The sequence below is a fragment of the Pocillopora damicornis genome, chromosome 1 (assembly GCF_964200805.1).
Source record: "Pocillopora damicornis chromosome 1, jaPocDami1.2, whole genome shotgun sequence".
Taxonomy (NCBI): domain Eukaryota; kingdom Metazoa; phylum Cnidaria; class Anthozoa; order Scleractinia; family Pocilloporidae; genus Pocillopora; species Pocillopora damicornis.
The window spans coordinates 18,105,681-18,120,138 of record NC_142670.1 but is presented as its reverse complement, the minus strand read 5'-3'; the positions used below and the strand labels follow the sequence as shown (position 1 = coordinate 18,120,138).

Genomic DNA, 14,458 nt, shown 5'->3' with positions numbered 1-14,458 from the left:
TTATATTATATGTCTTTGCAACAAAATGTGCGACACAATTTGGGGCAATGCAGTGCGCAACCGCAAATGCTGTGAGATTTTCCCAAGGACTAACGGATATTTTATGCATGGTTCATTCGTATTGATGTTTTCTCTCCTTTAGGGAAGTGATGACATTTCGAGATGAGATTCAACAGTCACCTGAAGTGAGATTCGCCATGGCTGTTTTCCATGCTCTCAATAGTAACAACTTTGTCAGATTTTTCCGTCTTCTCAGGTACGTAAATCCTTTATTTACAATTATATTCACTTAGATATGTAGTAGAAATATTTTTCTCTCAATGATATACCCTAATGGAAGTGCGCCACGTTTTTCAAACTATATTTGGCGCATACTAACATGCTTATTGGAATGCGCATGCTATAATTTATGGAAGATTACGTCATATCTTAACGGGATTACTCACCCTGTGACAATTTTTCTGACACAGAAGTAAATGAGTGTGATTCACCAATTGCATTATCTCAAACATCCGTGAATTTTATCATCGCCCCAGACTCTTGAAGATGCGAGATGCAGACTGAGATCGAACGCTTTTAAAAGACCTCTTTGGCTTGTATGTTTTTTTAAGGCATTTCAGGTCATACGGTAATACTTTAGAGAAATGTTTCTTTCAAATCTCCTCTTATTCATGTGCACATGCACGCATAATTTATCAAAGACAGCTAGGAATTCCCCTAAAACAAGAGGCTTATGAGGTCTCTTTTAAGCTTTTATGTACGAGTGCTTTTGTCTTTTTTCATAGAAACGCTAGCTATCTCAGTGCTTGCCTACTGCATCGATACTTCACTCAGGTACGATTTCACAAATGGTCTACTCTTTCCCTGACATGTTTCCTTAAACTACGTTAGACTCCTTGCAGGATTTCAATTTCTTGCTCATTATGCAGTCAGCACCTGTAGGTATGACTTGGGAATTTAGTTCGATCATCAGTTCATTCTCTGATCCTTGTTATCCAGCAAACAGGTAATGAGAACACTAAAACTCATCAGGCACATGTAGTTGTGTTATAATGATCTAACAACAAATTCTCACTACTCATTATGCAGTCAGCACCTGTGGGTTTCACTTGGGAATTTAGTTCGATCATCAGTTCATTCTCTGATCCTTGTTAAATCTCAAATGTAGCGTCCCTCAACCAATGAATGAGCGTTTATGGACACACATCCATGCAGCTACACGCGCTGGATAAACAGAGTGTTACTTTTACAATTTCTTTTCAGGTTCGCAGCAAAGCCGTGCAGACGTTAAATCACTCGCTGAGTACTCCAAACAGAACCACACCTTTCCAGCTTAAGGAGCTTGCTGACATTTTGGCATTTGAAAATGAGTCTGAGGTAACGTAATTTTGGAGTGTAGATCTTTACCTTTGGTACTTTCTTTCCTTCGTTCTTTCTTTCTTTTTTTCTTCCTTTTTTCTTTCGTTGTTTCGTTCTCTCGTTCTTTCTTTCTTTATTTCGTTATTCCTGTCTGACTCACTGTATGCCTTCCTGTTTTCGTTCTTTGTTTTTGTTCTTGTGTTCCTTTCCTTCGTCCTTCAGTTCTTTCTTTCCTTTTTTTCTTTATTTCTTTCCTTGTTTCTTTCTTTATTTCTGTTTGATAGACTGTATGCCTTCCTGTTTTTTTTCTTTGTTTTTGTTCTTGTTTTACGTGTCGCTGGTTGGCTGAGAAGTTTGACTTAATTTTAGGCAGTCAAGTCAGTCGTCATTTCAGTGCAGTAAATTTAGTTTGTTTGGATAAAGTTGGTGCGAATAAAGGTTCGAATTGAATTATAATTAAAAGGGAGGAAAGACTAAAATAATTTTAGTGGAAATGTTTTCTGAGTGTTAGCGCGAATGCTTGATTCTCTAGCTTAAAAGAAAACAAAACAAGAAAAGAAGAGATATAATTTCAACAGTTTCTAAATCTCGTCGAGTAAATTTCATTGTCTGAATTTTACTATTCACAAGTTTTTCACAGTAAGCGATCAACTGTAACAAATGCTGTTCTTGCAAACCAGGATTTTGGTTATGTCACGAAAACCTTTACCTGAACCTCCCCCCCTCAAGGCTCTGTTGTATTTACATGATCCCCCCCTTATCGGAAGTTAGTTGGCAGTCAGTTTTCTACAGTCCCCTCTTTATAATATGTTGATGACGACTGATCCTTTTCCATTTCCCCTAAAACCCATGTGACCCACCCCCCCCCCCCCCCCCCCTTTTCCAAAAAAAAAATCATCTCCATTCTCCCCCGGGCGATTGATGACTAGTCTCTTCAAAGCAGTTCTCTTCTTTTTCGGTAAGAGAATAGGTAGACTAAATGAATTCTCTGTGAACGTCAAACTCAATAATGGCCATAATAAGGACTTTTTTTTCCTTCCAGGCTGATGAGTTTTGCACGTTCCACGGTCTAACAGTAACAGAGGGGTTCGTAAACTTTGCTCGTTCTTCTTTCATTGAGCCCGAGTCTAAGCTTCCCGCAAAGAGAGCCTGGAAACTAATCGAATCCAAACGAAGCTGTTCCATTGGAGAGGTAGGTTCATGCAGGAGCCGAGGGTGTGTACAGTCATTAGTCTTTGTTTATGTATTAAGCTAAATCACGCTCGCGTTTTGATTGGTGCTTTCTTATGATCCATCGATGACAGAAGCTCAGATTACGTGACCATTATCAATTTTTTTTGCTCTATTTTAAAAAGCAAATAAATTCCATGTTGCCATGGGTCTGTACAGTACCAGATCGCAGATGACGTCATAATGTAGTCAGAACATCAGTGACACACTCGGTTGCGCCTCCTGTGCCACTTAAATGTTCTAACCACATTTTGACGTCATCAATGTTCTATTTTTGTACAGACCCACGGCAAACTGGAATCTTTGTTTTCTTAACTTGACTCTGATCCTGATGGTGTCATATGTGCTTTAGTGTAAGATTTCCTTGTTTTCCATGATGTTTTTTAACTCTGTGTTCTCCGTTCGTCCGCTTAAATTAAACTTTCATATTGAAAAATTCCGTACACATTTACTCATTTGTATCTTCACTAATACCCTCCTTGGACATTTAATGAAATTTGGTTACGTTCCTCTACTCATTTCTATTGTTGCTTTAGGTGGTTTACAACGGACCCCTTCCAACCCTCCCTCAGCATCAACCATGTCTCAGCTTCAGTGAAGACGGCCGCTACATCGGTGACTTAACGGACCTGCATTCTACACTAGTTGTAAGGGAGACACAATGTTGAACAAGATAACTAGAACTTTTTTTTGAATGAAAGAGAGAATGGTTTATTATTTCTTAGCAATAACTTTTAGATAAATATTTTTTAAATGGTTCACGGGTTACTGATAAGGCCTCCTATTATCCAACTGCACTGAATAGAGTTCAAGTAACGCGCGAATCGAATACAAATATCCTGCGATGTTGTACGGTTGGTTATTTTGTACAGGAAAAAACCTGTTTAACCAGTAGACTGCGCCTACAACGCTTTCCAATCTGCTACGCTTTTCCCGCCATATTAGAAGTGCGCATGAAATAAAGCAGTTGGATAATAAATAACTTATTTAATGCTTTGCTGTGTTGTATCACTGAGTATTTTTTTCTCCTTGTTTGTATTTTGACTCGCCCTTACGGTTCGTCAAAATACGTTGCAACTCGTAAAAATACTCTCCAATACTACACACTACACAAACGTTTAATAAGATACAAGTTTTTTTCCGTCATCAAATGGTACGCGCGTGGCGTCTCAGTTCGCTAACTTATCCTTTTTTTCTGTCGTCTGTAGCCCACTCAGATTGAACCTGCTAAACCCACAGTGTCTTACTCCGAAGAGGTGAGCTGATGAAAAACGCAAGCAGTTTTTATCGACACGATCGCTGGAAAATGAACCTGTCAGACATTCCTGAACTTTAGCATTAAGCGAGGCAGTTGTAAAAAAAAAATAAAAAGCGACCACAGTTTTGTGGCCTGTAGCTCACATGTAGAGCTCCGTTTGATTGCAAATCGTAGTGAAGGTTTCAGATCATTTTGCTCGAGCGTGTGACAAAGGCAAGTTTTGTCCTTCGCTCAGGTGAATGAAATATTTTTGACAAATTGTAGCGGGGATTTCGAGCACTTTTTTCCATAAGTGGCTGCCGATGATATCGTAAGGCGAAACCCGCACACGTGACCTTGCTCGCACGCTCAACAGACGGCGGTGAGATGTGTTAAAGGCAGCGGTAGACCAGCGGTAACCGGCTTTAATTGAAACCTCTGTGGAAGTGGTCGTAACGAGATTATAGTAAAGCGCGGAAACCAGCCTTAAAAGAGCATGAGTTATCTACGCTTTACCCGTTGGCAGATTGAGTCCATAATGAAAAGTTGTTCGTTTATTGCAGGAAATACAAAATTTTACCAAGACACTGTTCTTGGAAGTGATGAACGAAATGTGTGCAGACATTACAAAGGAAGCCATTGACAAGGTGATCTTTTTGCTTGTCATATGATAACTTGCTTAACAGGCCTAATATCTTTGGGCTTCCTTCCCTTGTGCGTGATAAGTTCTCTTTCATACAGAACTAGTACCATAAATTGTTTTCTAAATTTGAAGGTGCTTTGCATCTGTTTTTTAGTTCATCACTGTATTTTTTTTACAGGTACATGTTGATCTTCAATTGTCCACGGAGATTACAGATACGATTTACGAGAAGACGATATCAGAGTTCATAAGAGAAACAGCAAATACAGTGTTTACCGAGGAACTCAGTAAAAAAAGGTCCGTGACAACTACGATTAAACACGAAACTAGTGAAGGTTTGTTGAAGAGAAGGTTACAGTCGATCTGAAGTATGTTTTTCTCTCCCCAGAATTGCTCAGGAAAACGCGATCACTCGAGAGCGTGTGTCACGCACTATTCACGATGATTTAACAGAGGAGTTTGTTTCTGTTGAAAGTACGAGGATTGCGGAGGAGGTCATAAGGTAAAAGAGAGTTAGTGTTAATCAGGAATAACAATCTCGATCACCCACTATCGAGAGAAAAAAACTAAGAAAAACGCAACATAAAAAAACCCAAAATTAAAATCATGATAGAACCCAAAAAAAACAAAACGAAACAAAACAGAAGGTTGATTTAGAAGGAAACATGGAAGATAATAGGTGAGGTTAGCATTCCTGTGTCTCATCTGTGCGGAACTTATCCAATCGACATTTTTCCAGGTCTCCCTGTGCCTTTCTCGTGGATGGGATGAAGAGAGGCATGGGGAGAATTTAGTCTCTTGCCCAAGATCGCGACAGTGCTCTGGCCAGGGCCTGAATCTAGTTCTCTTGACTCGGAGTTTAGCGCGCTAACCAGGTTCTAACGCTCTCTGGTTCAAGTAGAGACCTTTCCTAGGGATTTTAATTGGTTGTTACTTGTTTTCCTAAGCTTTTGGAAGAGTTCAAATTCATTCATATGACGTTTGCATCGAGCTTTGGTAAAATGCGTATGAAAGTTTTCATTAACACAAAATTCTTAATGTCTTTGTTTATTTCTTCCAGAGAAGTGCGCTTGGAGCTTCTGAAATTGGCCAGAGAAAGAATTTCACAAGAGATTTGCCAGTCCTTGATAGAGGAGAAAATCTCGGCTGAAGTAGAAGAAATTGCTGAGGAAGTATTGCAGGAGGCAAAGGCAGAAAGAGACGCTAAGTTGCAGCTATTGGCCGGCTATGTTATAAAGAGTAGAACTGCAAAATATTTCGAAAGGTGCACACTTACTCGCTGCATTCTGATCAGTTACAGAATTAACTGCGTGAAACACTGCGTTACCCGTGCTTCCCTTGTCAGGTTTGGTTCTGTCCCCAATGTCGTGTCAGTCTTTTTTGTTTAAACCTCTGGGGGGTGGGACAAAGGCGAACATTTTTGTTTTTTTCCAATGATTCTCAGGACCCTAGTGTCGCCAAAATGCATCAGCTGTGGCAAGTGCCCGGTCAATAAATTTCTTTACCCTTCCCTTAGCCTGCATGGCAAATGATGCAGAAAGATATCGGACACGCTGGTACGCGTAGGTCTGAATCACTCGTACTTCGTATAATGAGGCGTCTGTTACTTAGCGTACGTTTCTCCCATTCCTTGTTTTCCGGCGCTAACAAGCAATTGTTTCTTCCTTTCCGGGTAAACGTTAGTATACCTCTTACTAACGGGGTTCGAGGTCTGTGCTATAAGATACGGACCGAGTTTCCTCCCCTTGGTAAGAAGTGCGCAGGCGCGGGTCATAAATCTTATCGGATAATCGAGATTCCGTAGCTAATAGAACAGACTGAGAAAACGAGGCTAGTTTGTTATTTATGATATCTCCAGGTTCAAATAGTGGGGAAAGGTTTCAGTTCAAACAAACCTTTGAATTTTAACCTCACTCTTGATGACTTACGGATTTGACATCATTCAATGATTTGGGTGAATTTTGTCAAAGACGCCACTTACAAGTTGTTTCTTCTCCAAGGTGGCACACAGCATTCCGCGCTAGTGTGCATTTAAAGGGACTTCTTAACACTTTTCCTCCTGGACCTCCCATGATCAGCATCGATAATCAACTTCAGCAACTTGTGGGACACAGAACACAGGACGTCACCATGGCTGTTATAAGGTTAATGTGCCTTTTTTCAGTAATGAACCGTCTTTGCTTTGAGACCTAGTCTGGCTGTTTATGCTGACAAAGTTAAACTTCCATCTAATAAAGTTGCAATTGAACATATTTCAGGACTGATGCCCATGAAAGTGAAATCCGTAATGTATTGGAGAAAAGACAAGCACATATAGAGTACAGCAGGTATTGACGATGGCGCGCGTAGAAGAAATGCATGCGTGCCAACGGTGGTCGTTGCAAAAATAATTAACAGACGAACGAACAAACCAAAAAGGAAGTGTAGTTGTTCTGATGAGCACGTTAGCAACAAAAAATCTTTTCTCAAGATCAGCAAAACTTTCCACCTTAAAATTCAATTTACTGCCACCGAATGTTTTGTAACAAATAATAATTGCAATAGAACGAGCAACAAATATTGGAGTATCATTAAGTTGGGGAAAGTATTCATTACGATTCAGCACAATTCTACAGTCTGCGGGTGTCTCAGCGACTGATGTAAGGGGTGATTAGTACGTTGTTTGCTCTTAGATTTTGAACCCTTAGTATTGTATGTTAAAGATGGGAACCCAAAGAAAAGAAAATCGACATGAGGGTATATTTTCTGGCCATGTCACTTTGAATCCTTAGCTTTAGTCAGCTAAGAAATCCTTGGTCATCAGTCATGGTTCAAGCTTTGAATAAACTTTCTTTTTAAATAAGTCTATTTTCTTCCTTTTTATCACAGAAAACAGGCGTGCCGTCCGCTGGACGTACCATTGTTGCTTGCAGACTCGATGAGATCTCAGCCAGTCGCTCAAAGATTATGTCCTAGCTCCCCGGTTTATTGGAAATTGATTCTATCGCTACCAGAGATGCGCGATAGCCTTGAATTCACCGGTGATCACGAGAGCGGGCTTGACGTTTGTTCTATGATCAGGGAAAAGTTGAAAAGAGGATTTTATCCAGTCAGTGACAACATTCCTCATAGACTCAAGAGAAAAGTTAGTCGTTAATTTTTTCGCTCCTTTATTTAGTTTTTACTGTGAATAATACTGAAAATGTGGCTGACCAGTTAGTGCTGGAGACAGAATCACGTGACTGTAGTAAAGTACGGGGAACCATGTCACGTTTGGTTTGCATATTAAGTCTGTTTGGCTGAATAGTTTTCACCATTCACTGTTTTTTGCGTTTAAGATCTCGTTCTGCTCTAGAAAGATGGCTTTTGCTGTACGGTCTTGACAGGGTAGACCTGTTGGTGTTGGACGAGAGAGCAGGTTTTAATTTGTTTCTTTTTTCTTTTTGGTGTCGTCCTACATTAGATTGATTTGTTAGCACTCTATGGTGCGGAAGTCCGTGGCGTTCCCTTACAGAAAAGAGTGATGAAAATTTGCACCAAGGTTAGTGAAGAATAAAACCACTCTAGGAGCCATTTTCTATTGTGGTCTGGGAAAACCTTCACTTTTCTTGCCGTAATTTGAATTTAATTTTTAAGGTTAGTTAGTCCAGTCTTAAGTATGGTAACCTCGCCTCCCTTCACTTCCCCCATCCCCCGTTATGTAAATTATACATGACCATGCATGCCCCGAACGGTTTTCCGTTAGAGAGGCAACTGCTTTAATCATTCGTTAGCCTTACGTTAGAGATTTTCTTGATAAACAGTTAGAGCAATGGCACATCTTTGAAACGCTAGCGTAGCAGTTAATGAAAAATCGATAAACATCAGATAGGACGACTGAGGTGTTGGATAAAGATAAAATACGATCACATATTTATCGAAGAGAGTGGGAAGACTAGGAAAATAGATGTTCTTTCACTAAGTTGACACAATTTGGTGCTGATAAAAATTATTATTTGGAACTCTGAACTCAGTAAGTTATGGCCAAGAATATATTTGCGTTCTAAGGGAGTTTGTACTCCATTTGAGGAATATTTGTTCAATTTCCACACTCGCTTGCTTAATTCTGTATTCCATCTTGTTCCATCGGGAACTTGTGTGTATGTTATAAGCTGATAAGAGTAAGGTAAAATGCCGTGGCAGTAAGAATTTTTGTAGTTTTATCCAAGTTTCTATGCTTTGCAGGCCTGTTATGGCGTTTTGACGAACACAGAAGTAAGAGAAGCGATGGAAACGCGGCAGTTTTTCGGATCTCACGCGGCCATCTTTGTTGTTGAAGGGAAAGAACTTCAGCGCAGTCCAGAGGTAAAATGATCTTGAAAGTATCAGGTGCTTTTTCCGCTCGAGTTATGCCAGTGTTCGTAACACTTTTTCACGTTGCTCATAACTCTTTCGTACCCAATATCTGAATATCAACTCGTCATATTTTTTATAACTAAATCCCTGAAGAGGTGGTTAATTCAACAAAATCTCCCACTTCATATTTTTGTCTTTTTCTCTTTCCTCTTCTTAGCTTTCTTTTTAAAGTTGTAATGATATCTAGGAGAGAAATTCCTTCTCCATCTTCATGGCATTGACAGGATAAACTTAGGGGTTTCAATAACTTTTTCCATAAGTGACTGCCGATCGTGTTATAGAGAGCTGTGCCCGAAAAGGCTTTGAAAGAAATTCGTTTAACCATGTACGTGGCTTACCCTTACAACTGGATTGTTTGACTTTTATTTTCACGAATGAAGGTGGTAAGTTTCTAAAGAAACTGTGGTGCTGCGTCGGTGGGAGAAAACAACAGGGTAATTTACCATTAGCAACTGAGTTGATAACATAAATTGGTCACCGTAAAGCTGAAGTTTCGAGCCCTTTGTCATTCGGTCTTGTTCGTATTATCAACTCAGTTGATAATACTGAAATATCATGTATTTTCATGGCCAGTCATTGTGATGTTGGTACACATCTTGACAATTGCTTTCGTAATGTGTAAACGCGCATCTTAGGCCTCAAGAGAAGCTCACATTCGCCTGAGACGTATACTTGAAAGCAAGCCACCTGAACCGAGACTACCAGTCGCTGTGATAGTAATTGACCACGAAGGAAATTCGACAACCGAAGGTAAGCTACTGGGCCTACGTGAAACATTATTAGCGATTACCATATGCTTTTTTTTTTTCTGGAGGATCTCAGCGGGCCGGAATCTAAAATCCTTGGTTCCAGCAGCTTACAGCAGCTTTTTTTTTTTAATTTAGAAATATTTTTTTCAGACATTTGCCTTCCTGTTCAGTGCTGGTCACTCATAAACCATTTTACGGCTACATGAATTGTTGCAAACCTTTGTTCCAAACGGAGACTGGCGATGACCTTGAAATTCTTTAAGTTGTTTGCATGAAAAATGCGTGATCAGTTACACGCGAAAAGCAGAAAGGTTAACCTAATAAAAAATCATATATCATATGGCTCACTTATCAAAGAGTTTATGCTTTTTATTCCAGCAGATATGTTATTCCGACTGGGTGTTCAGCAGCTAAAAACAGATGGTCTCCTATCAGAGTGCAATTTATCTACAGTCAGCTCGCTCTCAGGCCACCGAGATGATCTGTCACAAAAGGTATGTAAGAGGTTTTTAACCCTTTAACTCCCGCGAGTGACCAAGACAGAATTTCTCCTTACGATAACAATACAATATCAAGCAGATAAGTGATGAGAATACAGAAAAATCTTAATTCGGGGATTATTAGTTGATCCAGTACTAAATTCTCCTAATTAACATCACAAGAACTATATGACAGACAGTAAAGGAGAATTACTAATGCGATCTTGGGAGTTAATAGGTTGACTTCATTGTTGATCAGCTTCAAAGAGTTCTTGTAATGAAAAATTTGTTCTTTGTTGTCTTTGTCAGTGTGACGATTGAACCCAAAATTTATCATATTATTTAAGCTGTTATTTCATTGAGAGCACTTTCATCTCATTGCTGATTGTGGTAATATGCTCGAGGCTTATATGAACTTCAAAAGCAATTTTCAGTTGTGTCGAAAGTGATCCGGGACTGCGTTAGTTTTGCTAAATACTTCGCTCTGTGATAGGTCCAGAAAACTTGCGCCATTTTGCTCAACCAATCGCATTCCAAACAAGAACCAAACACGAATTAATCACACGCGTTTTTCCGCGCTTCAGGAAGTTTGGTTGTTTTTTGAGTTCTCATTGGTTCTATGAGGTATTTTCCTCAGCCCTGTCTAGCTGTTGTGGTCACTAAATGGTTTTAATAGAAATGCGCTCTTAGCGACGTAGTTCACCATGTAGTGATCTTTTTCATTCCGAGGATGTTAGGGTTAATTTTCTCAACAAGTGACCACAATTTTTTTTGGGTTCGTAAGAATTTGAAGGCATATCAAAGTATTATCTCCATTGAAATAATCCTACTAACTTTCGTTACTTTTCAACTTCTTATCATACATAAATTGGTAGTAGAATCCAGCGAAAGATCACTCCTGGGAGTGAAAAGTTAAAACAACTGGGAGGTTTTTAGCCCGTTTTTAGGTACCGTCGTTCTAGGAAACCTTAACCCCCTGTTGAATAAAATCAGCGGTGCCTATATCTTAATACCTATTGACTAATGGTTAAAAATTTTTCTATTTACAGCTTTGTTCGGCAGTGACTTGGTTAGGACGTCACATGGCTCGATGCAGTCACCCAAAGACCGATAACGTAGGAAACTTCATTGAGAACGGTGAGTGCCGTGGCTTTAGCATCTGTCAAGTTAGCGCCAGTGTACATGACAAATGCGAGTGTTATTGAAATTTGTTAAGGGATAGAAATAACCCCTTGCCAAAGTTTGCGTGTGAAAATCAATTATCACGCCTCGTCTATGCAACACTTACCTGCGCATTTGCGTGTTGTTTTTTTTCTGGTTTTGAGTTTCGTAAGCAGCCCTTGTTGCCTTTTAATGATCGTACATAGAAAACTAACAGTGCTGTTTAGTTTGTTATTTATGACGACGTTAATTTTTCATGACGTCGTTTATCACTTAACTCAGTTAACGATTTCGTCTACTAAAGTGACGTCATTATGTGAATGACGTCAAAAGAGCTACGACCTTGATTATCGAAACGACTTCGTTCGGTCAGTGGTGTCGTTGAAAAGTTGATTACTGCGCCACGACCTGGAGCCACCGAAAAAACAAAAATTTAAGTGGGGATAACAACTTTTCTCGAAACGAACCCTCACCATCGGTTTAAGGACATACAGTTTAAGGCATACAGTTTAAGGACTTAGTAAAGTTGCAGGAGAAACATGGTGTGAAACATATCGGCAATTTTCAAAACAGAACTGGAGGGAAAACACATGTAGATCAGGAATTTGTCAATGTTCTTACCAATCCTAACTTTGAGCCGTGAAACCTATTAATCTCTTCATTAGAGTTTTGATGCGCATTCCAAAAAGATAAGCTTTCATGTTCAATCCGTGTGAAATAAGTTTGTAATTTTCTAGGTCTTCAGAGATTCTTCACCACACCACTGGCGGAGGATGTGTTTGTCAGAAGACAAGCCAAATTGGATCAACAGGTACTTGTAAAATAACTTGTCGTGTGTTCAATACATGAGCCTCTAACTCGTATGTAAGGGTAATCTCATCCCAGACTGGGATCAACGTCTGTGTCGGAGGAACTGCGCAGCTACTCCTCCCCTAACCCAATAACAGTTAACTGATGATAGGTCAGGGTTAGGGGAGGGGTGGGTGCGTAGTTGTTCATACACTGACATTCCATAAATTGATTGATACATGTGTCTTGTTTTCTCGTTGGAATTCAATTTTCTCCTTTCGTTTTTCTTTTCCAGTGTCCAGAAGCTATTGTTGAATTATACAACAGCGCTTTGGAACATTTAGGAGCCGTTGCTTCCTCGAGGAGTTTACAAAATCTGTCCTGGCCGATGAAAGAATTTAGCGATAAAGAAAACGGGGAACATGGTAAAGACGAATTATTTCTATTCAACCACAGCCGTAACTTTAAGGGCTTACAACCTTCTACGTTTTATGTTTGTATTAGAGACCGGTCATTATTTATCGCCCAAGGGGGACGTCGGATAATTTGGTTCTGACGTAATAAAACCTACCCGATCTGTTTTTTCCCCCTCCCTCATTGGCAGTCAGTTCTCAATAATTTCCCCTCCCCCTCTATACTCTGTTAGTGATGACTGACCCCCTTCCTTTCACCTGAAAAACCATGTGACCCGACGAAAATCCTCCGAAGCCCCCCTCCCAGAGGATGAATAATTATAGGTCCCTTGGTAGAGTTGCTAATTATTGTCTGAAAAAAAAAAAAGAAAAAAGGTTAACAAGGGTTTCGTTTCACCGCGCTTTATGATAGGTCTAGAAAACTCTCGCCATCTCAACAAAACAAAACACATCTAGGATTTGGTGACTCGCGCTTTCTCGCGCTTTGAGCTGACTTCACGTCCTTGCTGTGCCTTCTGTTTGGTATTCTTTGTTCTGATTGGCCGGCTGGAGTACTTTGGGTTTGGTTTCACAACACCTAATCGAATAATAGCTTCCTATTTCCCAGGTGACTAGAGCAAGGCTACGTCCTATTTCCTGTTTATATAATGACACCTCATTTAGTTGCTTTGTTACCTTTACAGAATACAGAAGTTTCACACAATCTCCTCCTTGCAAAGAAATTTTAAAAAAAGAAGTATAGAAAAGAAAAGGAAAAAAAAAGGAAAAAATTTATTTAGTGTTTTGCTTACTACCCAACAGATGTACCAGATGCTACATGGAACAGTTACGATAACTTACAAAGGATGAATACACTTATTACTTCATTAAAACTGCCTCCACCTCCACCAGCGGCTGTTGATGGTAGGAAGCATTCTCCTTATCTTTGGAAATTTATTTCTTTTGTTCAGGTAAAGACATCCATTTTGAAGCTTCATCGACGACTAACTCGCACTCTCGCGTGAAGACTGTGGTGTGACTGTGTTTGACTTCTTCGAGCGAGAAAGCCTTACGGAGAGGTCCACCGGCATGCTACCTTAAAAAGCTTTTCCAATACACACGCCTTTATTCATAGTCTGTTTATTTTCCAGGCACATGGGAGTCTGAAAGTAATTTGTGTCTAGAATACGCTCGAAGGTTATCACCAGACACCGCCAGCCTGTTAAACAGGTAAGTGTGATAGGCACTGGCTTCCTTTTTCACCCTTATCAAAGAAACCAAGGGAACCTTGAGTCTTGTTCCCAGTCGACCGAACTCGATGTTGAAAATTTTTCTCGCTGTATATTCTCACACGCCGTTTTCAACCCTAGAGATCGTAATAACATAAAGGACGCTCGTGTCATGTGAACCAAGAGCCCATGGGGCCCTGATGTGAACCCAGTAGCCCTCCCACCCACCCCGCCCCTTCCCCAAATAGGTTCCAGTAGCACAGAATGCCAAGGTCTGTAGACACGGAGCAGTCCCCCTTTTACAGTGAGGTCCGTCATGCGGGTAAAAAAAAAACGAACAAAAATGAAATTGGCGAACCAAAAAAATTGATTTTAGCGCGCGGAGATCAGGGAGTACGCCTCATTTCCAGAGTTCCGCACGTGCATTAGCATTGAGGTGCCGAAAAGGTGGGACTACTCGTAGTCTTGAAGGTCTGAGTTTTCTTGTGCCTACGTGAGCTACAAAGCGGATCCGTTTAACACCCTGAAATCTGAGAATTTTTCAATGTAAAGAACGATGGGGTGTTGCTTCACGCAGGAAAAACATACGATACGAAACGTAATGATCGATTTTTTCCTTAATCTCACGCCATAACAGAAAAAGCTTTGGAACATCTGTAAACTCCGAGCGCTTCGCAGTGGGTGATATTTTCAATGAATCTTCGGATTGTTTTCAAGTTCAAGGATTGTAAATTACAATTTTATGAAAAACGAAGGTTGTTCTGTTATTTCAGTGTGAATCCTTGCATGCCTGCCAGTCGCTGGAATCGACCAATC

At 40.1% G+C, this 14,458-nt stretch overlaps 1 protein-coding gene across 2 annotated transcripts in view; it reads left to right on the top strand.

Annotated features, from left to right (window-relative positions):
- The window catches only part of LOC113683150 (germinal-center associated nuclear protein), a 43,769-nt gene that overhangs the window by 20,256 nt on the left and 9,055 nt on the right, over window positions 1–14,458 (top strand). The window contains exons 16-37 of one of the 2 annotated variants that reach the window (XM_089203556.1): window positions 143–256; window positions 786–834; window positions 1,264–1,377; window positions 2,402–2,551; window positions 3,126–3,236; window positions 3,798–3,845; window positions 4,390–4,473; window positions 4,648–4,766; window positions 4,858–4,971; window positions 5,530–5,733; window positions 6,470–6,613; window positions 6,728–6,796; window positions 7,338–7,593; window positions 7,912–7,989; window positions 8,673–8,792; window positions 9,479–9,593; window positions 9,974–10,086; window positions 11,121–11,208; window positions 11,970–12,043; window positions 12,317–12,446; window positions 13,236–13,337; window positions 13,565–13,643. In XM_089203556.1, the coding sequence (XP_089059682.1) occupies window positions 143–256; window positions 786–834; window positions 1,264–1,377; window positions 2,402–2,551; window positions 3,126–3,236; window positions 3,798–3,845; window positions 4,390–4,473; window positions 4,648–4,766; window positions 4,858–4,971; window positions 5,530–5,733; window positions 6,470–6,613; window positions 6,728–6,796; window positions 7,338–7,593; window positions 7,912–7,989; window positions 8,673–8,792; window positions 9,479–9,593; window positions 9,974–10,086; window positions 11,121–11,208; window positions 11,970–12,043; window positions 12,317–12,446; window positions 13,236–13,337; window positions 13,565–13,643 (2,475 nt within the window). Of the gene's footprint in view, window positions 1–142; window positions 257–785; window positions 835–1,263; window positions 1,378–2,401; window positions 2,552–3,125; window positions 3,237–3,797; window positions 3,846–4,389; window positions 4,474–4,647; window positions 4,767–4,857; window positions 4,972–5,529; window positions 5,734–6,469; window positions 6,614–6,727; window positions 6,797–7,337; window positions 7,594–7,911; window positions 7,990–8,672; window positions 8,793–9,478; window positions 9,594–9,970; window positions 10,087–11,120; window positions 11,209–11,969; window positions 12,044–12,316; window positions 12,447–13,235; window positions 13,338–13,564; window positions 13,644–14,458 lie in introns of both variants that reach the window. The other variant, XM_089203552.1, reaches the window with a different exon arrangement.